Below are 25290 nucleotides of genomic sequence, written 5' to 3' on the forward strand. Positions count from 1 at the left end.
GCATGTCTTAATAACTGCCCGTAATTGCTTAGTTAGAAGAAAAAACCACAAAGGTAGGCTGGTGGGCTGTAGGTGCGCAAGAGGGAGACCCTTGCTCTGCTCGTGGAAGCGCACAGCTCTTGCAGAAGAGGACTTTTGTGTTTCTGCTCCTCTGACGCCAGCCGAGGCACCCACACTGTGTGAAAGCTGCCGGAGAGCCGCCACGCAGTGGGAAGCCACACACTTCTTCACAGCTATAAAATGACCCCACATGGCTCCTGGCTTTACAAGATGCAACCACCCTTCCTGACACCCACCCCTCCTTTCAACTTTCCCAGCCCTCCATTTTGCTCCAGTAACATATTGCTAATGCTGGTGTACACTTATTTTCTTTTCAGAAGTAATAAGCCAGAGCTGAGGCATTTCCTGCTGAGGGTCTTAGAGGGTAGTTGCAGGCTGCAGCCATGTGGTAGCTTTAAGCGTTCTGCCAGGGGCAGCTAAAAATATCAGTAGCATGTGGCAATGGCGTCCAGTGACTAGCTGACTCCAGTATATTCATATCAGTTTATTCTGCATTAACACCAACCTAACACTCAGTAATACCTGCTCTTACCCCTGGTACTGAACATCAGAAGGAAAGAGCGTAGGCAAGAAAATGAAAAGCATTAGACACTGTTTTAAAAATATATATAGTATTTATTTGAAAGTTGCAGTCACTTCAGCCTAGAGCAGCTCTTCAAATGCGCTTCTGCTATAGGCACTGCGTAGGTCTTGACGCATTTGCGGATACAGCTGCTTGTGCTGTCAGACAGAACCATTACCTGTCCCAGTTCAGAGGCAAGAAGGGCACAGCCCCCACCTCTGGAGATCGGCTGCTCCATCAGGCCCATGCTCAACAGCTGTGTAACAGCACTTCTCTCACTGGTGGTAGTTTCACATATGCCAGTAGGATACGATGCAAAGCCCTCTTCAAGACAACCATCTCTGTTTTTTTTTTTTTTTTGTTAAATCAGTAACTGAACTCTGTTTGCAGTGTCCTTGAAAGCAGAACGAAGCCTGTAATAGCTGACTTCAGATATGACAAGGTTGAGAAGAGCCAACCATTCAGGGACCGTGTCCCATTGTTACCATGCTGGGGAGCAGTCCATGACGTATCCCGCTCAGCAGCTTCAGAGCCATGAAACATGACCTTCTCAGCTTCCATTAATTCAGGCTCGTTTCTGTGCTCGCTCGTTCTGTTCAAAATTAAAATTGAGAAGGTGACTGAAAACGCCCATCTCAGAGTCACACAGAAGGGACTTCAGGGAGCAATGGGACAATTTAGTAATCCTTTCTGCCCCAGTTCTCAAACATTCCCAGTCTACAACTCAAAATCATCATTTTTCAAGGACAGATGTTTATCAGGAGTCCTCAAATCAGAGAGCAGAACACTTCCATAAATCATACAGCACATGGATCCCCAGTCTACTCATCCAGCAAGTTAAATGCTACCCTGATTTGTCTGAAAGCTCTCAACCTTCCCACTGGCGTACAAAGAGGGGGTCTGCAGAAGAGGCTCTCCTGGCTTGGAATACCCAACTTCTAGTCAGCATAGCTGTAAATTACAGCCTTACAAACTCTGTAATGACATACAGCTTAATCTCTGCATTTTGTTTGCCTTCCTCTTGAGTAGTTGCTAAAATCCCAGCTCTAGAGGTAAAGGGAAAGACAGAATAGAAAAGGAAATACCACAAATCATAGAATCATTTAGGTTGGAAAAGACCCTCAAGATCATAAGGTCTAACCATTAACCTAACAGCACCAAGCCCACCAATAAACCATGTCCCTAAGCACCACGCCTACACATCTTTTAAACACCTCCAGGGATGGTGCTTACCTTTCTTTTAACAGAAAACCTCCTTCTCCCCTCCCCACCCTTTCTGAGTATTTCACAATGGTACACCCACAAACGCTGCCTTCACACGGAAATGGAAATGTCTCAGTTAAAGGAAAGGATCCTGGACATCAATACTTGTGTGAGTCATGAGTTGCAATAAACTGTGCAAATTGTATTTTGATTTTTTTAATTATCTTCCCCCTTTCAATTACCTTGACTGTCTTCTCAAGCTTACACAGAGCTTCCTCATATTGCTGCACCAACGGCTTTAGTGAGTTGCCCTTCACTGGGTTCTTCTTTATGTCTTGGATGCCGGCATCCTTCAACATCCGCAGAAACCTACGTTCCTGCATAACAAAACAGACACAAGAGATGAGATGTCCCACAGCCTATCAGCTAGAAAATGAGCACATTTTGGAACACATTGCCCAGTCAGGAAATAACTGAAGTTTCCAAGCGCAAAACTCAGCTGACTGGAAGAGGTGGGAAGTAGTATGAACCTCATCTTCCTTATGTCCCTGCATGCATCCTTATGAAACGAAACCCACACCAACGACATACCTGAATTCTGAGGACCAAGCTGAAAGCGACGCCCACTTTTCCTGCACGAGCTGTTCTTCCAACTCTGAAAATGGAAAAAGTAGCGTCAAGTCAGTTTAGCCACATAGTCACTGCCATTATCAGCTCCATGAATCCGATTCTGAAATTCTCCAGATTTAAGAAAGTCTCATTCCAAGTTTTTTGAGGTTAGTACAGCAGGAACTAGCCGTATGTTACATGGGATTAACATTCCCAGGGCTCACTCACAGCTGCTGAACTGCTGCAGTTTTCTGAACTTCTAGAAACCCAACACTCGATGCTGTCCAGGACAGCATTTCTAGCTCCTGTAAAATACATTTTCTATCATACGGTGCTAGTTCTCTGTTTCAATACTGCATTACTCTGGTGATGCTACGGGCTTAATTTTGATTAGAAAGCTATTTGCCTACTAAAGTAAAAAAAATCCGAAGCTAAAAACCCTTTTAAGTGCACGTCCCCTTTGCGAAACATTTCAGAGCACACCAAGCTCAGACGTACTTGTTTCTGGTTGTCTTACCGGTGAACGTAAGTCCTGATGAACTGCGGTGCATCATAGTTTATTACATAATTCACTCCTTTAACATCAATCCCTCGTGCAGTGGCATCTGTGCTGATTAACCTGGTTTTAAATGTATATATAGTCATTTTCAGGTGCCATTTCTTGTACTACATGCACAAGTGAAACACAAGGGAACACAGCACAACTCTTGCTAATCTCTGTGCAAAGTGGGCAGCCACCTGGGACCTCTGAGAGTGACAGCAGCATCGTAGGTCACTCCTTATTGTCACTGGTATTATTAGGTGCCCACAGACCTCCAAGCGTCACTACAGGCTTGTCATCTACTCTGGTGCATGAAAAGTTACTGGGTGTTTCCCGGTTTTCCAAGCATGTCAGACTAAGCCAGATGGCTCCCACCACACTGGAGGTTACAAACCTGTAAGATATCTGAACATTCATAAAGGCGCTGAACGCAGACAGTGAGCTGCGAAATCCCAGTAGTCAAAGAGGAATTTAAATACTGAGTTTGGATAAAAAGAAAATACAGAAAATAAATATTTACCTTCTTCTCAGAGACAATCCACAGATGCAATCCCATACAGCTACCGAAACCACAAAGCAAATCAAACACATGGATAGAAGTAAACCCATATGCCAGTCTGATCAGGGATTTCTTTGGTAGGAAGCACTAATACTATCTATAGTTCTAGCACCAACATCCATTGTCTTCCAACAAGCGCCAGGCACCAAGCACATACATTAAACTTCAGATTTTCAGAACTGTATGTGTTTTGGGCAACTACATGAACAAGCAGTTACATTCAGTGCTTGTTACAAAATAACACACAGAAATTCGGATTACAGCTAGATTAGAACAGGCCAAGTTACATGCAGGGTAAATAAGCCTCACATCCATTCTACAAGTTGGTTCCTGCATGGTCTCTTTTACAGAGAATCCCATTTAACTGCTCTTGGTTCTACCTAGCTTTGCACACTGGAAATAGCCTACGTTGAAAGACATACAGGAAACTCATAAAAGATGCTCACAGTTGTATTTTTCCTTGTTCAAATTCCTTCATGGTTCTCTGTCTCTCACTTGGAGGTAACCGAGAAGAAAATTCAGCCACAGTGACTCCACCAAAGGCTTTAACCAGCAGGAACAATCTGTAGGTAAATGAGATAGAAACAGTCACTTCATTATCTCTGTAACATTACTTGACAGATACCTACTACAGCGATCCCATTATGTATTCACCTGTGAGAAGCTTCCCTGGAGTTGGTAAAGCACAACACGCGGGTAAATTTCATTGTCAGCATGAAATGCAAGAGGAGCAAAGGCTTGGAATTCAGGTCACAAGGCACGTAACATTGCTGCAATTGACAGGGACGAAGTTCAGAAAGAAAAATTAATTCTTGCCAAGCCTATCTTCTCTGAAACCCATTACCTGTCCATGACCTGCACAGGCTTGGATGTTTTACAGGTGATTAATAGCAGCAAAATCAGACCCACGACACCACCCCCTTTAGAATAAGTCATAGTTACAGGCCAAGAGGATACAAGGCAAGACGGAGACAGCATATCTGTGTTGTTCCAATGTTCTCACTTCTTCATGGCAAGTAACAACACGTACTGCCTTCTTGTCTACAGTGACCTGTATCTACACGCCTTGAAATGCATAAGTATGGACAGTTGATAAGCAGTACTGCATTATCATTACTTCATATCTCCACTCCCCATTGCTGGTAAGCTTAATTCTCCATGAAGAGAGTTTAATAAAAAAAAAAAAATAAAATCCAGTCTTAATCAAATGAACACCAAGTAATGAAAAAACAAATGTGTGAAGGTAGAGCTGTCTGGGTCATAAATACTCCCAAAGCCCCTTTCACCCAGCACCTCTGTAATGCAAGGAACTGCATTAAACATATTAAACCCCTATATTTCACCCTATTGTTTATAGGGTAAAACATAACTAGATACTCCAGAGCTAAACAAATCTTCGAGTATAATTCGTTCAAGATAATTAATGTCATACCGATAGCCCCTCGGGAAGCGTGTATTTCTTATTAGTATCTTGTTCATTCTCTGTTCCATCTCCGAGTGCTTTTTTCTCAGAATAGACAGATGTGAAGAGGCGAGGCTGGAATAAGTCCAGCTGCTGCAGTTTCTCAGGGTCCTGGGTCAGCGTGGCTGAAAACAGCAGTTTCTGTAATGGTATCTGAGGGTAGCAGGAGCTGGAATAAATAGCACATGGAAACTGAGCTTTGAGGATGGGGCAAAGGAGTTCCTCCACAAGGGCCTTCAGATGATGTTATGAGGGAAGCAATTAACTCTTTCTGATGCTTTTTCCCTGCCCTGGGCCTTTCCTGCAGGTTCTTTTCCACCCTTGTTTTACGGCTGTGCTCACAGGCAGAATGGATCGGCGCTCTCAACCAACTGCACGATCTGTGACTGTTACCCCTGCACCCTGGTTACCCGACTCCTCATTCTAGTTGCTTCCTTCCTTGGTCGCTGGTCTCAGTTTCTGACACATCTCTACCATGCTGTATGAAAACAGCAGCTGCAGATAGATAATTCCAAGAGTTTTCCTTCAAACTCATTACTCAGCTTGCCAGAGGGCATTACTATAGTTACTGTACAAATGAATCACAGACTTGCAACACTTGTCCCCTCTTTTGCTGTTCCTTTAGTCTAGTTAAGGAGAGTCTGGAGAATACAATACTTAGACTTCAGTCTAAAAGACATTCTCTAGCATCAGCTGTTCACTGCCTGCTGTTTCAAGCCTTGAAAAAGCAGCTGCCTTACCTTGGCAGACATTTCTCAGAGTAAGCAAGCTTTCAGAGTGCCTGTGAGACAGTACTGTGAAGCAGGGCAGTGACATCTAAGCGCGGGTGTTCATGCCACAAGTTCAAAGAAATGTGTTGTGCAAGTTACCTGGCTGCTGTTACAGGCCCTGGTTTGGTCCTCTGAAAAAGCATGTTGAAGCCAGAGTCATTTTCTACTTGGAATGCAGCTTTCACAACTTGGTTCAGACAGTTCTGGTGCATGTCATCAATCATACGGTCAGCTTCATCTACGATCTGAATTCACAAGGACAAAAACCATTACTTGTTAAATACTGTCTCGTACTAGGGAGCTTTTATTTTCCTTTTGTATCTGTGACAAGTGAGTCAGAACGTAAGACAATGGAAGCTTCTAGTCAATAGAATTTCTTTGCCCATCCTTCCTCAAATGCAGGCTGAAGTTTCTACCCCTAAATCGAATTTTGCTTCTGTTTCAGTGGCTCAGTAGCCAGTCTGACACTCAAATACGCACAACTTCATTTGCACATAAATCCAAGCCATGTGTCCAAGTAAGAGATAAAAATCTCCAGATCCTAAATAAGATTGCAGCTATGCCTCTGCACAGACTCTCATGCAGTGGAAGCTACTACAGTCTGATAATTTACCCTGACCTCGACCAGTAAGGCTTTACTCTGAGTTTGTGTTTGCAAGAGACTAAGAGAGAAGGGGAAGTGGGTTGATGCGTGGGTGTCACGAGTTGGAATAAAACATCTCATCTTGATACCTCTCCCTGAGTGATCTGGAGTGCAGACCAGGCCCATGCAACAGTTCCAACAGAGATGCATTTATGTAGCACGCAAGAACAAAGCAGGAAATACAGCTGTAATGGACCCTGCACCAGGATGGGAGACCTGTGGAGTTGACTCACCAGGAAGCGAAGATGCGTCAGGCTGAACCCCGGGGTCTGGCTAATGTGATCTGTGAGCCGCCCTGGTGTAGCCACAATAATATCAGCCAGGCTGCAGTAGCCTGTCACTCTGAAAGAACAAGCAGTCCATCAGTAAGTTTCTCCCTACATCATAAAGCATGTAACAAACCCCTCGTCAGCAGATCTTAAGATTTTACTACTACTCACTTCACCGAGAAATAATAAAACTCAAACATGCACTTTGGATAGCACACAAAGGCAGTGCTGAACACTAAACCCTCATCGTAAACAAAAAATGTCAGTCTTCATTGCTCTTAAAAAAGTCTTAGTTGTAGCAAAATCCTGTAGCAATCATTTGTACCTGCGGGTAGAAGGTAAATGTTTGCATTCTACTCAGCTGGTGAAGAACCCCAAAAATCTTGTGAAACATAACAATCACAAAAAAGGAGTAGTAGCAGGCACTTTGACAAAGACAGAACAACCAGTGTCTAGCACATAGACCCACTATCCAAAATCATTATTGCACAATGATGTGATGAAACAGTCTATATTTTAACCTCTGCTTACTGAGATTAAGTAGTTTACAACCTCTTTAAACCTTATCAAAAGACTTTTTAACGTACTTCTTCTGGACAAGCATCTCCTGCTCCTTTGCAAAAGATTTCTGGCCAGTAATCAAAACAACCTTCAGACCTGTCCCGTCGGTGTAAATGTTGAACACTTTACTCACCTGCAAAGAGACAGGCTTTGTTACCCAGAACGAAATGGGTTCAAACAATATCTTCCATTGTGCTAACAACATCAAATCCCCTGACAGCCTGCTGCACAGAACAGCCAAGCAAAGCATTGACTGCACCAGCCTTTGTCTTGGTCCAGTTCTGCTCAGAGAGAAGGTGCAGAGCCACATACCTGTTGTGCCAGTTCTTTGGTGGGCAGAACAACCAGAGCTCGTACTTGGCAAACTACTCGATCCAGCAAAACCTGCCAAAACAAAGGCCAAATGAGTTCCCAAAGGCAGTGGGGAGAGAAGGGCATTCCTGTATCTAACCTAGTGGGAAGAGGTGGGCTTGATACATCCTCATGGAAGTTTATGTTTCCGTTTGACTCCCCTCCACCCTCCCAACTCCTCACACTACACCTGCTGTCTGAGAAAAGCAGCAGGATGCTGAGATGAAAGGGACTCACACAGCTCCCTCAGACAGCTCTGAGCTAAAAATCTGCTGCTTTGCAGCCACAAATTCTTTAGATTTTGATCTACTTCTAAGTTCAGGTTTCTCTTGAACAAAAGCAACCCCAGCATTTTCCCTACAGATATTTCCCTGGGAGTAAACTCACCTGTACTATGGGTATGACAAAAGACAGGGTTTTGCCACTGCCAGTAGGTGCTGAGACGCAGATGTCTTTGGGGCGGTATCCTCCCTGCCCCATCAAATACCCATTGGATGCACTCTGCAGAATAGCAGGAATCACCTCTGCCTGGACTGAACAAAACCAGAAACAAATATTAGCTACAGAGTTAACTGGGCTAAAACCAGTGCATCCAGAAAAGCAGTTACATACAATGAATCTGTTTCCACATCTGAGCTGTTGTTGCTACAGTCCTAAGAGAGGAAGAAATCAAAACCAGTTGTAACAGAGATGCTATCTAGCTTCACCTGATTCTTGTTGACTCATGGGAGCTTAGCACGGAATACACAGATCTCCCTCTCCAAGAATGCAGCTATTTCTAGTGCTCAGCTAAGACTTTACTGTGTTAAATATTGTTTCCAACTCATATCTGTCTTCTCGTTCTCATGTTAGGATGGCGCTGGGCAGATTTAGGACCTATGAATATTTGTTTGGAAGCATTCTTTCTTTGAAGTACAAACTACTCTTATGTAAACACAGAATATGCAACAAGGCAACGCAGCCTTATCTGCCAAGAAGCAAAATGCACAACTCCTACAGGCTCTGGAGTAAGTCGAGTTTGCTGCAGGAGAGTACAGAGAACTGAAGCAAACAGTTCAGTACAGACAACGCCTTTGGCTGTCATGCGTGAACTCCCTCCTTCCCCTGCCCCAAGAGAAGCCCTGACAAACTGGCCAACTTCAGTTTACCTACGAGGCTTGGCAGCCAGGGGATCCAGCTCCATGACAAGACCATACTCAGTGACACATACGACGTACGACTTCAGTGGACGCCGTCTCTGCCAGAGTATGATACCGCTTGATTTATCTACTACCAAGTGCCATAAGCTGAACTTGATTTAGGAGAAAACACAAGAAGTTGCTATCAGCAACCTGTGAAGATCTCCCAGAAGAAGACAAGCAATAGCATTTACATTAAAACATTATGTAACAGCACACTTATAAAGAGAAGACGCATGCTGGCTTTTCAGTGTAACCTCGATGAGTCTCTGATATGGTGTACATCTCCAGGCTCAGCTGGACCTAGCAATTGGATGAAGGCCAGAGATCCCACCTTCTTCCCTTCTCTCCCTCTCCTTATCTCTACTTCCAGCTGTGCTTTCTACTTACTCAGGAGCTGGCATTTATTGTACTTGTCTGCAAAACTGGTAAAATTAAGAAAAAAAAACCTGTTGATTTTCCATTAAGTTTTCTACTGCCTTAATGAGTTGAATAGTTTCCCAGAGAGGTCTGATTAAAAGCAGAGATGGTAGAAGGTAAGGACCTACAGCACATGCCTGGGCATAAGGAAGGAAAATGGGAGGACACAAGTGACCTCCCTCTTTTGGCAGCTGTGAGCCGTTACTTCAAGCCACCATATGTTGTGGAACTGCATTTATGACTAGATAACAGAATTCAACTACTGAATAATTACTAGATAAAGCTTTGAAAGCGAAGGGTTAAAACTTGTACGACCACTTTAATGCATTAAACTTGGTTTTGTTCTGTATTTTACTTCACTGACTGCATAAAATATACAGCAAGAGACTGCAGGAACTACATAGGTCAGTTTAGAAAGACACAAAAGCACTATGAAGGTACCTGGAAAAAAGGACTCTATCCCATTCATTTGCAGCTTTTTCAACAGCCTGGGATGAATTCCTGGGACATCTCCGATTGGAACTAGGTTATCTTTGATACGCCTTTGCACTAGTTTGGGTTGAGCAAGCCACTGTGGTAAGAAGGGCTGAACCTGAGGTGAAGGAAAGGAGAATAAACAAAGCGTTTCTACCATCAAACAGGCAATGCCCTACATAAAATAAGTTGGTAAGATCTACGTTCATTCCTGACCATCATCAAAATTCAGTCAAGCCAGTTGGTTACCTTATGCAGTGGCTTCCTGTCGTAGTCTCCAAGAACCATCAAACTGGAAGGTGGAAGATTTGCCTCTTCCTCTGAGGCTGCTAAGGACAGCTCCTCCTTTGTGCTTTGATTTCCTTCTGCTCTTCCACTGCTCTCTTTCTTCCTTGTTTCAACTCCCTCTGTTTCCTCATCTCTATTCTTTGTTTTAGAAGACTTACTGTTACTTTTGCTTCTGTTCTCCTGCTGTTTGATGTCTTCTTCAGAATCTGGCATGTGGATAACAGCAATAAAGCTACAGATCAGAATGTGGTACAGAAAAGGGATGTAGGGAACATTTTACAAAGTAGGACTTAAAAAACAATTTGCAAGCTCTGCTTTCTTCCTAAATCCAAGTGCAAAAGTCAAACATTTATTTCTTGGTACAGAGGTAACTGAAGACTGAGGTGACGTGCTTCCCTCCTTCCCTTACACTAAACCAATCCTCAAAGCTTGCAATGTGGGGTTTTTCCCCTAAAAAATGAATTACTTTGGGAACACATCAAGCAGAAGAGAATAAAATTTACCATCAGGTAAATTTGGCAAGTTACTGAAAGGATAACTTGTACCTACTTCTCTGTTGAGAGCTGTGGACCACAATGAACCAAAATCCTACAGCCTCAGTTTATCGTTACCTGTTTCCGTCCTCTCTTGCGGCACTTTGGATTTTCTCCGATTTTCCTTCTTCTTCTTCGACGGAGTGCTACCATCTACCGCCTCCTCAGTATCCGCCCGTTCCTCAGGAGAGCTGCGAGACTGTCGTCTCTTCTCTAGCTCCTCCTGTCCTTGCGTACAGGTCCGCTCTCCACTCTTCCCCTTCCTCTTCCTTTTTCCTTCCCCGGGGCTCAGCCCCGCGCCCCCCGGGCCGGCTCCTCCGCCGACCTCGCCTTCCCCTCCCTGGGGCCGTGCCTCCTGCTGCCTCTTCAGCTGCCGGGCCCTCGCCTGCTGGCGCAGCCGCTCCAGCAGCGCCCGAGCCCGGGCCCGGGCCTCCGCCTCGGCCGCCGCCGCCTCCTGCTCCTCTTCCCCCGCGTACCTGAAACAGCGCCGTCAAAACCCCCTCAGGCACGGCACAGGCCGCCCGCCCCCGCCGCGCCGAGCACCCCCCGCCCGAGCCCGTGCCGCGGGGGGACGCCGGGGCCGGGCTTACCTCTGGATACAGAACAGCGCCATGATGGCTGCGCGCCGCCTGGGCGCACGGAGATGACGTCAGCCGAGCCCGCGTGGCGCGCGGCGGAAGGCTCCAGAAGCCGCGGGGGCGGGCGCGCGCCGCCTGCCGGCAGGGGAAAGACAACGCCGCGCGCGCCCTGAGGGGAACGACAGCGGAGGCGGGAGGGCGGCTGAGGAGAAAGGGCGGGAAAACGCTGAGGGGAAGAAGGGCACCTCAGCCGCACCCGCCCGGCGGGAGCCCGGTCCCACACCGCGGCCCAGGAGAGCACAGCACCACCGCGGGGACAGGCTGGCAGGCGGCACGGGGGCTTGCCAGACCCCGGCACAGCAGGCCACCCTGGCAGCCCGAGGGTAGCCAGCTTAAGCAGCATGGATAGCAGCATTCCAACTCAGTGAGCAAAAGCACTCCTTCCTTGGCCCCACATGGCTGGCACACTGCTAGAGGAAAACCTCCCTGAAGCAACAGGCACAGGGCTGGCCCAAGGACTGCTTCTGCTGTGGCAATGGAGGGGACAGCCACCAAAAACCTCAGCAACAGGAAGCCCTGAAGGCACCTACAGCAAGGTAAAAATCACCCTGGAGTTCTGTCAGGCACCTGCAGCTCAGTTTAACTGTACTGTGAAACACAATGTCTGAGAACTGGAAACAAACCCGAAGTGTTCCTTTCAGTTGCTTCAGAAATCAGAGTGAAACATGTTGCTGACTGCCCAACTCCATAGCCCACCTGCCAAAGCATACACCAGACTGCTTACTTCTAAATCTTTATTTGTTTTCTACATAGAGAAAACAGAGGAATGTTGAAGCAGCAATATTTAAGCACACTAGCAAGGAGCCATCAATCTGTGAGAGTGCACAAAATGCAACACAGGGCCATTTGTGCAGTGGTCTCTGCTAAGGGGTAGGATGAGGACAGGTCCAGGAGCAGCCTCTTCAGACAGACGGAGAGCTCTACGCAAAGGTGGAACCATTCCAGCCCACATTGGCAGCGTTCATGTCAAAGTAGTTGATGTACACCCTGCAGAAGAAGCACAAGAACATACAAACAATAACCTTATTACTCATTTTTATAAGTAATGAGTGAGATAGGACAGTGATTCTCATTCCCCAGAAGAAATTTCAAGCTTAATTTTTACTGAAATCTAGCTAACTTGTCTGGCAGAGCTTCCAACAATCAATATTCCTTGCAGTACCTGGAATTGAACTTCTTTCCTTTTTCAAAATACAAACTCTTCTTCAGTCAGGGTCTGTTCAGACACCAGACAGCTTTTGGTTAGCAGTCTGTCAAGAATTTCCGGAGATCAGAACCTTTTGTTTCCAAGCAAGTTTAGTTTGCAGTCCTTCACACATGTCTAACAGATAGGCAGCCTTACGAAAGCCAAGCAGGCCCTCAGGGCTGGCTCTGCACTTCTCCCTTCCAACCCCGGCACATCAGTGGCAGCAGGTTCTTCCCATCCTTCACTGCTGCACACAGACCCTCTCCCAAGGCTCCTCAGTCTGCGAGGGAGCTGTTCACACTGGCTGGTTTCTACTTTGTCTTTCAGCTTCAGCCTGTTTCTACTCTTCCCTTGTGCTTTCAGCCTCCCATCACCAGATGACATCACACCTCAGTGGCAAAACCCACACTGTACAACTTGTTAGCCCTCTGGGACTTGTACTTTTGCTCTGAGGACAGGAAGCCATTTAACAGAGGACTCTCAAAGGAAAGATGTAGGCATCAAACTCTTAACTGGACATGAAAACACTGCAAATGATCACTTTATATCTTCCTCAAACACACTGACTTACTCCTGGCTTTTATATTTTTAAATAAACTTTTCAAAGCAGTTTCAGAGAGCCAGATAAACAAGGTTAATATCATCTCCCAGCCTCACCTGTCTGCAGATACATGCAAGTGCTTAGAGATCAGATCACACAGGAGCTTGGTGTAAGTCTTGTTCTGCTGCCCTCCTATTTTGCCGATGCTGTAAAGGCTGCAGAGCGCACAGGGATCAGTGGAGCCCCCGAAGGACATCATCTGATCAGGTATGATGTGCACAGCGATGTACTGCAATAAGAGTGACAGTTACAGGATATCTCACCTTCCCTCTCCTGACACAAACTCGCTTTAGGCACCAACTTTACTGTGGCCTGGGCAGCTCAGCAGCGCTGCCCTCTGCCCCGTTCTGAGGCTCAGGCACCGCACCCCGCACGGGTGGCATTCCTGTGTGTGCTGCGGGGATGCCCCAGCTTGGCTCTCAGCTTCAGGAAGCTGGGCTGTGTTGATGCAAAGCCGCAGGTGGGGCGGGTTCTCCTGCCCCGCTACGGGGCAAAGAGCGGGCGGCCGGAAATCCAGGCCTTGAAACCGTATCCACTGCCAGAATTCACACCCTCAAATCACTGAGGGAGCCACCGCGCCTGTCTAAGAGCCTGTCTGCAACCCGGCCTTATCGGGCTTTGACTCCTCAGGCTGCAGCGGTCACGCCCCGACGGGCTGTCCCCGATCCCGGGATCCCCGGGAGCAGCCCGGCTCGGTGTCGCTTTGCCGCAGACTGCCTGGCCCGGCGGTAGCCACCCCTTCCCCGACACGTGCCGCTGGCACCGCTCCGCCGCTCAAATCCCGACTCTCGGGCACCAGCGCAGACAAACCTCCGGCGCTGGAGCTATTCGAGCAGCGAGCTTCCTACGGGCCGGCTCCCGCTCCGGGCGGACAGGCTGATGGCCTCCGGGACCCGCAGGGCCTAGGCGGCGGGAGGCCTGCCGCCGTGCCGCGGCTCTCCCGGAGGGCTGCCGGCGGCGGGAACGGGCACAACCCCCTTTCCGCTGGAGCAGCGGGGCCCGCAGCCTCTCCCCTCGGCGGCCGCGGACCCTCCGCCCCGGGTGGGCGGGAGAGCAAGCGCAGCCCCGCGGCCGGGGCCTCCCTCAGCGCCGGGCCCGCCGCCCCTCCGCCGGGCGCCGCGCACGTGCTCGCCCCGCCGCCGCCATCCCGGGCAGCCCCCGCCGCGCCCCGGCCCTCCGCCTCCAGCAGCACCGGGCTCGCCGCCCGCCCTCACCTGCGCGGGCTTGCCGGTGGCCTTGGCCAGCTGCTGGGTGAGGTCGCCCAGCAGGCTGTCGGGCACGGCGTCCTTGCAGACGTTGGTCTGGATGGCGAACATGGGCATGGTGGCGGCGGCGGGGGGGCAGCGGGGCCGACGGCGGGACCGGAGCGGTGCGGCAGGACCAGCAGCAGCGGCGGCACAGTGAGGCGGGGCGGCCGCGGCGACGGCGCTTTTAGTGCGCGCGGCCGCGCCGGCCTTAAAGGGGCCGCGCCCGGCGGGGCGGGGGAGGGAGCGGACTGGGGCGGGGGGGGGGGGGGGGGGCTGCCTCCCCAGTCTGCTGCCCTTGCTGCAGCTTAAGGCTTCTCTCCCCCCTTCCCGCCTATTCGTTTGCTTTATTACTATCGTTGAGTATTTTTCGAGGGTACGTTGTAGGCTCCTCCCTGGAGCTGAGCCTTGCCGCGCTGGGCAGTTCATACATAACCTGGTATCAGCGCATGTGGGACTACTGGCTGTTGCAGGAACGGGGCCAAAAAGGGCTAGCGGCCCTAGCTTGCCAGTTGCAAAAAGAGCCACTAGCCCTGTCTCTGAAGGGATTTTTTTTCTTTTGAAAAATAAAGGCACATCTGTACATTTTTTGTTTTAATTTCGTGCACAGCTTTATCGCAATGTAAGCTGAAATGCCTGGCTTGCTGTTGTGTTAATTATTCTCTTAACGTTTTTCAGTCAAATCGACACTGATCTTTTACTTCTCAGCATCCGCATTTTCATGTAATATTTTGCTACTGGAAAAAGGCAGAACTGATTTTTTTTTCCTTAGACACGAAATGGTGCGTGTCTACTCGGAGGTGAGAGGCAGCCTGAGAGATGAGCCTTCTGCAGGGCTGTGTGATGCGATGCACGTAGGCTGCGGAGGGCACGACTCCCCATCCTGCCTCTCTCGCTGCCGTGACTGCCGCGCAGCACCGAGTGACTCAGAGGAAGGTGGAAGAGCATCAGGCCCAGAGCTCTCTCCACACACATTTTACACACAGCAATCGAGCACATGTTAACTTTTAAAAAGTCCTAGCACTGCTGCTGCTAGAAAGCTTGACTCTACATGTGTGTTACACGTGTGAACACACATAGCCCTGAACAAAGAATAAGGGATGGGATGGGAATGCTTTGGAGTGGCACAGGCTATCATACTGAGTACTGGTAGGACTGGAGCACTTATTCTTTTAGCAATTAAAAGCTCTGTTAAGACCTAATATCACCAACTCCCTGCCATTGTGTAGTGGCACTTACTCCTCTCACCTTCCTGCCTCCCAGAGTTGTTGCATGGAGGTGGGGCGCCTCTGCAGGGAGGCAGTGCAGGGAGAAGAACTTTGAGAGCCATGTCACCACCATTGGTGCGCTTGCTCTGTGGCCTGCCAGGCCCAAGGCGACAGACCCTGGCCATGCTGCCACACATTGGAGAAACGTCCGCAATTTCATTCTCCGTTGCCCCCTTGACTGAGGAAGAAGCAGTGCATACATTTTCATAGCTTCTAAAGATGCATTTTTAGAATTTAACCAAATACAGGTGTACTTGTGCTCACTCCTCCCTGAAGTGATTGCTCCACACTCATGCATTCATAATACATTCTTTGGATGAAAAGCATCTGTTTTAAAAGGCAGTTGTCTGTGATTAAAATAAGAACAATAAAGAAATGTGTCCAAGAACAAAAACCTGAAAGGTAAAATGTTTTACAGAAATACACCAAAGAGGATTCTAATAATGTGCCAGAGACAGAGGCAAAGAAAGCTTTTATGTTGCTTATTAGAGAGTACAAGGATTGTAAGTAAGTGGAGGTGGTCTTAATTGTACTTGTGCCATGAAGTACCTTAGGAACACACATTTCAGGGTTTAGATGCTCTGAGAATAACTCTGAAAGCGTCTGGCACAGAAAGGCTGCAGAAGAGATGTGGGACAGGCTGAAGCCTCTCCTGAAGGCTGGCTGCAAATAGCAGGGCTGGGGCATTCACAGGCTGCAGTTGTACATACCCACCTGCATCGCAGTCAAAACCTGAGCACAGAGCATCTGGGCCAGGGAGGAGGAACCAGGAGAACCTCCGAGAACGCTGTAGCTCCAAGAACAGGCAGAGGCAGCATTCTTTGAGCAGGTGGCTCCATGAAGAAGGCAGATTGATTTCTGGAGAAGGAAACTGCCTCCCTATGGAAGGTCCTGCTGTGTTTAGGGGCTTCATAGCCATTCTCCATGAACAATTCTGCCAAAAGACTGCCTACCTCATGCCATGTCTTCCTTCCTTGGGCAGCTCTGCCAGAGAGTAAGTGGAATGAAAAATATTTAATAAGATGGACTGTATTTGATGCTAAGTAGCATGTTGCTTCATTGGCTGTGCTGCTTTGATTCACCACAGCAGCTTTGATTTGTTATCTCAACAAAGCATTTTGCATGTTGAGGCTCGTATTTAAAGACTGTGGCTGTAAAGCAAAGCTGTGATAGGGACAAAATGGGATGTTCACAATAGAGCTCAGAACAGGGATGAGGTGGGTTTGTTCTTCTAGAAAAAAAATACATCACAATACACCTAATTTCAGAGATTCATGAAGCAGATCTGTACTCAATCTTTCTATTTTGCTTTGGAAACAAATGCTTTTATTTGACCCAGGGCTTGAATAATAAATATTTATATGGAAATCTTCCTTTTGTAATTAATTCATTACTTTGGCCTCTGGGAATGGCTTGTTGTGCCTCTGCCTCGTTTTGAGCTATACTCTAATCTTCACTGTCACTGCAAATTGCTCAATGGATGAAAAGGGGAGGGCAGAACAGTGAGCAGTGGTTTTTTCCACTTACTCCCTCTGCCTGTCCCGAGTGCTGGGAGACTCCTGCAGCATGAGTTTTTCTGCTAAGCAGCCAGAGGTCCATGTCGTGTTAAGATCTAAGGAGGACCTGATCTGCGATCCATCCCTTTTAAGTAAGAGGCAATCATGTCTTTCCTCCTTTTGAAGAGAAGGCCGTATGCCGCATTGGTAGCCACATCTATTGGCTTAAAGTCTATTTTGAAGTCAGGTCAAGACGGCTGTATTTAAATTTGGCCAAGCTGTCCAGCATGAACAGGGCAAAGCACACCCAAGTGGAGTGTTCATCTGTGCACAGAAGACTAAATTGTTTTTTAAAAATATCTGCTATTAAGAGTATTTTGAGAAAGCGCCTTCCATCTCAACCACAGGCCTTTCCAGAATAACAAGACAGTCTCAACCATAGGGATCCTGCTGGATTTTTACTTTTACTTAAGCAGCAGACAAGATGTTAAATAGCAGTGGGTAGCAGCGACCAAGGTACCGCTGCCTTTTGTGTTTGTGCGGGATACCAGTAACATGACTAGAACGGCCATGCTCAAAAGCCACAGTGAGGGCTCAGGAATAAGCTGTCACCACCCGAGGGCACCTCAAGCAAATGTGTTGTTCCAGCCCACGTTTCCAGCACTGATGTCGAAGAAGCTGACATAGATTCTGAAAGGGAAGACAGACACCGTTAGCTGCTGAAAGCAGAGTGTCACAGGCTGGCAAGGGTGTTCCTGCAGCAGGACGCGCACAGTGACACTGTAGACTGTGCCACAGGGCTTTACACTTCTCAGGCTTGCACTGCACCTCAGCAAGTTACAATTTCTTTTTGCAAGTTTTGGCAGGCATGTTTGAGTGTTGCATGTCCTCCCTCCTTTTTAATGCCTTGTCTACTTGCATTCTGGAGTTCCTGATATTTTTCTGCTTGTTTTAAGGAGGTCTCAGGATGCCATGTTTTATTTACAGTTGTTTCTGGAGCAAGTTGGTGTACCTTCAGGAAAAGGAATAGAAATGCTTTTATGTGAGTGGAAGCTTTTGTAGTAGATCTCCATTTGTACCCCACAGGCAGCAGGGAAGTATTGGTACATGTTACTCAAGTTACCAATTTAATAAAATCAGGTTATTGTGTCTGTACCTGGGCTCTTGCACATACGAGATCTGTGGGTACGTGCAGTGCCTGAGCCTCCATCATTTTAACTGAAAGAAATTTTACAGCTTCTGGGCATTGGCTTTGCAGCTCATGCAAATGCTTCTTTCCTCTTTTTAATTGGAGAGGTGCTCTATTGACTTGGCATTTGGCCTCTGCAAGCAGAATGTTAGTAGAAGAACACCAAAGGACATGTCTAGGATTAATAGTTTTCACGATCTGTGGAAAGTCATGTCAGACAAGTTGCTGTATGAGCTCACCTCTCGGATGGTATTTTCAGCTGCTTGTTCAGCAGGTCACAAAGCAATTTGGAGTAGACCTTGTTCTCCTGTTTCCCTATCTTGCCAATGCTGTAGAGAAAGCACACAGCACAGGGGTCTGTGGAGCCACCAAAGGACATCAGCTGATCAGGAGAGATCTGTATTGCTAGATACTGTTGGAAGAAGAAAAGAATATTATTTTCCTTTGCCATGTTAGGAAAAGTTTTGAAAATCTAAGAAGGTATTTGCGTACCTAACCTGCAGTGAAAATAAGTGCATGCCTATCAGTTATGGTTTTGAAATTCTCCTGCATGTACTTCATTGCACTTCCAGACTTCCTAAATATTTTCTTGCAAGTCACAAAGATGGGAAGGTGTGAAATACAATCTCATTCCCATGACATACCGTTTGGGAAGAGGCACTGCAGTCGCAATTCTTTCATCTATCACAGAAGGGCTGTATTCTTAACTAAAGTGCTAGCAGCACATAAAATTAAAAAAGAAGAAAGAAAGAAAGAAAGAAAGAAAGAAAGAAAGAAAGAAAGAAAGAAAGAAAGAAAGAAAGAAAGAAAGAAAGAAAGAAAGAAAAGAAAGAAAGAAAGAAAGAAAGAAAGAAAGAAAGAAAGAAAGAAAGAAAGAAAGAAAGAAAGAAAGAAAGAAAGAAAGAAAGAAAGAAAGAAAAAAGAGCAGTCCCAGACACTCAGAGATACTTTTCACCACTTACTACCATGCAAATAGTTTCACTCTTGTTCTTAAGCTACCCTGTGGCAAAGATCCTTCCCTGCCTGCTGTCTTGCAACCTTCAACCTCAGTGTGCCCAGTTACCTACTAAAAGATGGGTTCTGAGTGCTTGGCCCAGATACACGGTTGGAAGGAGGACCCTGCAGTATCGTCTTTACCAACTTTGAATTTTGGGTGGAAAGTTCAGGTGCTCCAAGAGCTCAGTGACCTGCAGTACCTCCAGAACCTTCCCTGAGCCGCCGGACTCTCCCTGCCTGCACGGGAAGGCCGAGCGCGAGTGGGGCTGTGCAGTTGCTTTGCTGCTGCCCTACGTTCCAGAGAGATTTCGCACCTCACTGGCTCCTGCTGCAGTCTTCCCTGCCGAGGGAAATGTGAGCTGACACAGCGGAGTCTAAATCAACATCCCCGTCATTAGACAAAATACAGCCTAATCCGACTTTTGTTCTTGGTAGCAGGAAAAATAGAAGAAAGTATCTATGTTAATATTAATGGCCAGCCTGCAGTTTTCGCTGCTGCTGATACACAGCGTCAGATCCACACACTGGGGAATCCAGGGATCAGCTCCTTTGGCATCCATCTGGCTTCTGTTCTGTTCTTACCCACGTTTATTAGCAGCGCATCATTGGAACTCAGCAGCAATTAACCCCCTTGGTAAAACAAGCTAGCCTGAGTACCAGGAGTTGTCTGGGTAATTAGCCTTGGCCGTCATTTGCAGCTTGTTTGGGTGCAAGGTGCATCCGACCACAGCAGTACAGGATGAGACAAGGAGATCCTGCTGAGGTGCCGCTTGCTTGGCTCTCTTCTCCCCTGGCTGGACACTATGCTCTCAACTTTATGCCGAATATAGGTACATATATGCCTTTAACATCGACCCTGGAAGCAGATTATTGTTTAGAAAAAAAATGAAGCTGAAGTATTAATCAGCATTATTTTCTTCTTAGAGCAGTTTGGAAATGTTTGAAACAGCTCTTCCAGTAGAGAAAAAAACACTATTTGATTAAAAATAAAAATCAGTATTTTTTTCAAATGGTACCATTTCCTGCGAGAGGAAAGTTCTGCATTCCAGCCCACCCTAATCCTTTCCTTCTTTCTGTGTTATAACCAAGAGACTCTCCCTTTCCTATTGCCTCCTTGTCACGAAGAGCTTGCATGTCCTCTTCAAAGAAAATCTCTTTGTTGTTCCCTGTATATTTCTAAGTCCCATTACATATCCCTTCCACACTGCTGCGCAAACCTGTTCCAGCTGCATCCCAGCCCTGGCCTCTAGCTTTATATTCAGGAGCTGTTATGCAAGCACCACCAGCTGACATCCCCACCCCCCCAACAGCAAGTACTTGTTGGGTAGAATGATAAAAAATGTTTTTTGAAGAGGGATAGAATACATCAGTTTTACATAAGAATTTCATTATATTACTGCATGTGTTGGGGGGGGGGAAATCTTACTCCCATTTACAGTTTAGCCTGCTTTTTGTGGAGACAAGGCTTATACAAGCCTAAAACATGCTTTTATTCCCTGAGATAACTTTGGTCAAATTTGGCAGAGACGGATTTCCTGCATGTTTGATGAGACTGGTTGGTTGCATAGAGCTCCGTTACTGTCCCTAGAGAAAGAGGAGCCCCTTTATCAGACATCAAACAACTGCCTGGAGGAAACACAGCAGAACCAGGCTTCTCTAGATTGGTTGGCTTTTTTAACGCGGCATCAAATCAATTTTTATGAGATCATCCAACCACATAAAACTATCTTCTAAAGTCTACAGCCATATAACAACAAATAGAAATATTCTAATTATCAGTGCTGAACTGAGAATTTCTAATTGGTCAAAGAAATATTGGTACTATTAGCCATCCCACCACTGGTGGGATCCATGGCACCAGTCCAATGCAGAACCTGACTAGAAGTCACAGAAACTTTAAAAATATTCCTTCAAGAACTAGGTGAAGTCTTGCTGCAAGTTAAGCTGTCTGCTTCCTGCCTTATGCTGCTGAAAAAGGAAAAAAAAAATGTTCCTGTCTCTTCCGTAACAGCGTCCCTCTTCAGCCTTCTCTCCCAGAAGAACCGGAATATCTGTTGGTCCTTATAGTCTCTTATTTCTTTAGCATTTTTCATTTGATGCATCTCTAATCTGCCTTCCTCTTTCTCAAAGTAGAGGGTCTGAAGCTGGATGGAGAACTCCTGCTGAGGCTTACTTCCACCTTGTGCACAACAGAAGTGAAATTCCCCTGCTCCCAAGCATTGTCTTAACTCTTCTAAGTGTTGTAACCCATAATAGCTCCCCAAATGCTTTGCTTCGTAATTAATTATTCTCTTTTGTGCAGTTTGACATGTTAATCAGCTATTGAAAGTTTCTTGACTTGAGAAGATATCTCCTACTTGCTATCTTCTTGAATTCTTACTCTGTCTCCTGTGCATACAAGCTATTGTCATCTGCACACCTTGGTCCACCGAGTCGTTAATGGATGCATTGACTAGATCTAAGCATAAGACACTACCATGAGACTGCTTAAAACATTCCTGATTTTGAGAAAACCCTGCCAGCTGCTCATGATTTTCCTCATCATTTTTAAGATGTTCAGAAGTTTCTTCTAATATTCCTGGTTATCTCACTTGTGTTTTGAGTTTGGGTCCATTTTTCCTCCTCTTTCCTTCTGAGGACAATTCCATGTGTGACAGTTATCAAACAATTTAAGGGGTTCAGAGACCTCTATTTTGTCTTTAGTAGCCTGGGGTGACTACCTTTTTGGAACACTGTTTCCATGAAGAGCAAAGATCTGCTCAAGAATTTCAGGTGTCCCAGTGCGTAGAGAAAGGTTCGCTGGGGAGCCCTCAAAATCTTTTCGGTAGGCACCAGAACTTCATTCTCTCTAGGGTTTCAGAGCATCACTCCCAAAGTAAAATAAAAAACATTTTCTGGAAGCACTCTTTGCTAGTGAATACTTAGAAAAGGTACTTCACCAAGCTGCTGATTCACTGAAGTTACTGCTGCTACAGCAGGAGTGGCTCACGTTACACAGATTACAGCACTATAGAGGAGCTTTCACTTTGTTTTTCGTATTCATTGAAGTTGTTTACTTCAGTAAACAACTAGTGACCTTTCAGGATTAATTAAGAAAGTAAAAGTCGTATAAGACCCTTAACAATAGTTGGTTTAAACTGGTATTTCAGTACTTCACCTCAGTAGCACATTGCCATGGGTTTTAATAGGTAAAAATCCCTCAGGGTGGTAATGACACCAGCAGACAGATTTTACTCTACTGTTTTGACTACAAGAAGCAGGATGTCACATGGGTATTTTTGCTAGATGTCCAAGCAAGCTGAATACATTATTCTTTTATCTTCACATGTCACCACTGGGCCACAGGCAATTTGGTAGCAGGTAACAAGCATGTATTCAGCAGGACTCAGCAAGGAAGTTAGAGGGTGAGGCCTCTTTCAGTCAGCTAGAGTCTTGAGAGGTACTCAAGGAGATACCCGGCTGTACATACCCACACATCCAGTGTCTTGACCTACATGGAGGCCTACATGGAATACCATTGTACACACAGCCAGTTTAAATACTTCAGGTGCTTTGAGACGTCAACAGAGCTAAGTTGCAGCAAACAAGTTTGATATTTGTACAGAGAGAAGACTCTAAATACTGGTGAGTCATTAGTTACGTTGGTTTAGAGAGGCTATCACTGAGAAATAGCTTGTTGCATAGGCACAGCTGACTAAATAAGGAAAACATTTGAGCATCTGGACTTATCTGTGCTGGTTTTCCCATTGCCTTTGACAACTGCTGGGTGAGCTGCCCTGTGAAAGACTCTGGAACTTTGTCCTTGCTTATATTTGTGTTAACAATGAACTTGGGCGTCTTTGTATCACAAGAAGGTTTTCTTTCAGCTCACCTTGTTCACAGCTTTGTTCCTGACTCACCTGCGAGGTGGCTTACCCCACTGTGCTAGTAAGCATCTCAGGAGCCTTTAAATAGCCAGTGGTACCTTCCACAGGTGCACCTGGAGGAGCAGGAGGGCCTCAGGAGAGGAGAGGCTGCATGTGCCACCTGTGTGTGGGCTGCTGGCTGCCACTGCAGTCAGTCCGTGTACAACTTGCCTAGGAGGAAGCTCTGGAAGTCAAAGCATCCAAAATGACACTTCATGTTTGAGTGCAGCCTGATCATGAAAAGCAGTGAAAAAGCAAGTGTTTCAGGGAGTGTTTGAAAGCGGGACAGTCATAATGTGCCTCTTTATGCAAGTCTTATAATTATTTAAAAAAATTAGATGGACACCTCAGTTGTGAGGTCTGGAACTCTTTCTGTGGAACAGACCATAGCAGAAAAACCGCAGTAGCACATGTTGTAGAGACCTTCCCTGACCTGTGACTAGGCATGACAAAGATGCCTTAAAATCAGAGTCTTGATTTTCCACTGTGGTGAGCACTGGATTCTACGTACTCAGAGGAGGCTTGTTTTCACCTTGCTCCTTTGTTGCGCAAATAGTCCCATAACAGTTAACAGGATCTCTGGACAGAGAGGAAATCCACAGGTTTTCTAAAATGGGTGGGTTTTATCCGGAGTGGAGAATGTGGCAGAGCTGGGATGGGTTCTCTTTGCTACAGGAGAGAAGCGATTCAGAGGGGATGTACGCTTGGTAGGAGGTGTTCACGATGAGATGTGTAGGGGAAAGCAAAGGCTGAAAATGTTGATGGGGATGAAATAAACAGTTTGTTAATCTCTCCGTGTTGAAGGTCATGGGTGCCTATGCCTGGCAGTTTCTGTGAGTTAAGAGCTTTTCTATTCACTCCATTCCCCGGCCTGCGGAAGAGAGGGAGAGCTTTCCATAGCTTGTGCTAAATGCTTGTACTGCAACGGTGTAATTTAAACAAATACTTTTAAACGGTGAAAACCCCCGTATGAACATGCTTAAGTTGATTGTGTGGTGTCACTTCCTTCCCTGTAGCACCCTTGCTGTAAAAAGCCAGGAGATAAATTACTATGTGCCAGTGTTCATCTACAGCCCGTGTTACTGGATTGCAACTCCTGTACCCAAAGCATTCTGAAAATGATGAAAGTCCTGAAAAAAATCCACAAATAAAATCTGTTTGTACAAACACAATTTCCAGGGCATGATTCCTATGTCAAAGCATTAAAACCAAACTCACGTGACAGCTCCATCTGTAAGGAGGGAACTGCTGTTTGTAATATTGATGAGTCTTTTCTTCAGTGAGTAGCTGAAAGCAGGTGGCATGATCCAAAGCATTTAGTCACAAATCATACTACAGTTGTTAGTGGTCCCTTGGAAAAACCTAGGCTGTATTTCCAATGAACTTCACAACCTGTTTTTTCTGCTGGGCACAATAATCACTAGTTATTCACAGGTTGCTTGCATAACAAGAAAAACATTTCCAAAACAAACTCTCCTTGGAAAACATCTGGTGTAATTCCCAGAAGCTTATGTACCAGCTTGGAAAACAGATCCTTAGACACCACAGATGCTCTTGGGAACGTGCTTTATTTTATAGGAGCCATTTTAGTTCTTTTGTGTACAATAACAGCGCTGCTTGGCAGGTCCTTCTCCTTGCCTAGAATTACTAGGGTGTTCTCCACTGAGATGTCCATTACATCTCCAGAAGGATTGTTGCACAGTACAATTTCACTTTCAGTATTTTTTTCTGTTATCATGGCTGGAACCTGTTTTCCTAATCTGCTGTACTAAGTTCTGAATCCATATCTGCTCGAGTTGCCCTAAACCACGTATCTAGCTTTTCCTCTGTCAGCCTGCTCGTCAAACATTGTATTTCCCCAGCCCCATGACCGATGACCGTTTAGCCTTCTTAATCCTTCCTTCCCTTGGTTTGTCTTCTTAAATGATTTCACTTGTTCCTTCGTATTTCTGATACTCTTCTCCGAGCTATTTGTCAGCCATTTCCTGATTATGAGGTGCTTAGAGCGAGTGAGGTCTTGTTTAGGAAAGCTCAAACCAAACTGTTCAGGTATCTGTGGCGTTAGGCAGGACTCCTGGGAACAAGGCAGACGAGGCCCAGGGCTGCAGGTCCAAGTCTGTGATTAGAGCTTCTATGTATGTTCTTCTAGCAGGATTTGGGCCCTAAGGACTGTTAACAAAATGTTTTCAAACTTTGTAATGTAGACTATCATAAAAGTTTTTTTTAATAGAAAAAAATCTCTTTATATCCAGTAGATCTTAAAACTGAGTGATGAAATTTCCTG

At 46.2% G+C, this 25290-nt stretch overlaps 3 protein-coding genes across 3 annotated transcripts; all 3 read right to left on the bottom strand.

Moving 5' to 3' along the window:
* Positions 1-660: 660 nt before the first annotated feature.
* DDX51 (DEAD-box helicase 51) lies at positions 661-11096 on the bottom strand. Its single transcript, XM_086623510.1, has 16 exons — positions 11074-11096; positions 10562-10959; positions 9912-10156; positions 9630-9780; positions 7978-8123; positions 7552-7623; positions 7266-7372; positions 6643-6751; positions 5866-6011; positions 4967-5165; positions 4189-4304; positions 3981-4097; positions 2952-3053; positions 2417-2480; positions 2068-2202; positions 661-1214 (listed from the first exon to the last, which is right to left on the bottom strand). The coding sequence occupies exons 1-16, from the start codon at positions 11094-11096 to the stop codon at positions 1188-1190; spliced, it is 2157 nt and encodes a 718-aa protein (XP_086479636.1). The 3' UTR covers positions 661-1187.
* Positions 11097-11902: 806 nt separating this feature from the next.
* Positions 11903-14230, bottom strand: LOC104369943 (macrophage migration inhibitory factor). The gene is made up of 3 exons (XM_086623590.1): positions 14123-14230; positions 12965-13137; positions 11903-12108 (listed from the first exon to the last, which is right to left on the bottom strand). The coding sequence occupies exons 1-3, from the start codon at positions 14228-14230 to the stop codon at positions 12042-12044; spliced, it is 348 nt and encodes a 115-aa protein (XP_086479716.1). The 3' UTR covers positions 11903-12041.
* Positions 14231-17542: 3312 nt separating this feature from the next.
* On the bottom strand, positions 17543-23418 carry LOC147527416 (macrophage migration inhibitory factor-like). Its single transcript, XM_086623729.1, has 4 exons — positions 23392-23418; positions 22819-22938; positions 18345-18517; positions 17543-17606 (listed from the first exon to the last, which is right to left on the bottom strand). Exons 1-4 carry the CDS (start codon positions 23416-23418, stop codon positions 17543-17545), a joined length of 384 nt encoding a protein of 127 aa, XP_086479855.1.
* Between the last annotated feature and the right edge of the window lie 1872 nt (positions 23419-25290).

The sequence above is a fragment of the Tauraco erythrolophus genome, chromosome 19 (assembly GCF_009769465.1).
Source record: "Tauraco erythrolophus isolate bTauEry1 chromosome 19, bTauEry1.pri, whole genome shotgun sequence".
Lineage (NCBI taxonomy): Eukaryota > Metazoa > Chordata > Aves > Musophagiformes > Musophagidae > Tauraco > Tauraco erythrolophus.